This window comes from Sphaeroforma arctica (genome assembly GCF_001186125.1).
Source record: "Sphaeroforma arctica JP610 unplaced genomic scaffold supercont1.1592, whole genome shotgun sequence".
In the NCBI taxonomy this organism is placed as follows: Eukaryota; class Ichthyosporea; order Ichthyophonida; genus Sphaeroforma; species Sphaeroforma arctica.
In genome coordinates this window covers 4,682-5,677 of record NW_014038966.1, presented here as the reverse complement: position 1 = coordinate 5,677, position 996 = coordinate 4,682, and the positions used below count along the sequence as shown (strand labels likewise).

The 996-nt window shown below is 37.0% G+C and overlaps 1 protein-coding gene across 1 annotated transcript in view; it reads left to right on the top strand.

The window, feature by feature from the left end:
• Positions 1-996, top strand: part of SARC_11248 (hypothetical protein) — a gene marked incomplete at both ends in the record, with an annotated part of 10,516 nt that overhangs the window by 6,205 nt on the left and 3,315 nt on the right. The window contains one exon of the mRNA XM_014294670.1: positions 735-856. Within this exon, the coding sequence (XP_014150145.1) occupies positions 735-856 (122 nt within the window). The remainder of the gene's footprint in view (positions 1-734; positions 857-996) is intronic.

The following is a 996-nucleotide window of genomic DNA, read 5'->3' as shown; positions in this document are numbered from 1 at the left end:
TGAGTATATATATATATGTATCTATATATATATATATATATGTATATTAAGCATGCGAGTATGTATATATGTATATGTATATGTGAATATGTCTATACATTTACATATATCTTATATCTATCGTCTTTTATTTATGCTCATGTGCGTTTACATTGATCTCTGTGCCGCTGCTTGTTTGTCACTTGTATTGAGATTCTCATATCTTCATTTCGTTTGTTGTATTGTGGTGCGATATTTATCAACGATCGAATGGGGGGCAGTCATTGGTGAAGCTTCGATACATTAGTGTAGCATAGTTGTGCTAGTTGTGTTAGTTACTTTGATTATAAGAGTTACAATAGCTACGTATGGCTGTATCAGTTGTATTAGTTACGGTTGATTGTAACAGTTATGTTATTGACGTTTGATTGTATTAGTTGCATTAGCTATGTATGAGTTGTGTTAGTTACGTATGGTTGTGTTAGTTGTAAGTGAACTATGGTCCTGTCAGTTGTATTATTGGAATATGGTTGCATTCGTTGTATCAGTGAAGTATGGTTGTATTAGTTCTATTAAGCAAGCCTGGCTGTGTTACTTGAGTTAACTATGGTCATGTGAATTGTATTAGTGGAATATAGTTACAGTATTAATAATTAGATATGGCATGTTGCAGAGTAGTGTGTCTGGGGTCACAAGTCCATTGCCATACACTCATCCTTATACTTCGCTTACATCCGCACCACTCTTTGCCACAGCCGATGAGAAGCTTCTGGCAGCGTGGAAAGATAACTACTACGCTGAAAAGTTCGGGGTCGAGGCCAGAGACAGAGACTTTAAGCAACGCATTGTGTTTGAATACATTCATGCCTTACAATGGGTACGCAAACAAAGCCGTGTCTATGTGCGTGTGTGTGTGCTTCAACGTGTGTGGTGTGTGTGTAATTTAACGGGCGGATATATATATATATATGTGTGTATGTGTGTGTGTGTATGTGTACGTGTGTGTGCGTGGGTATA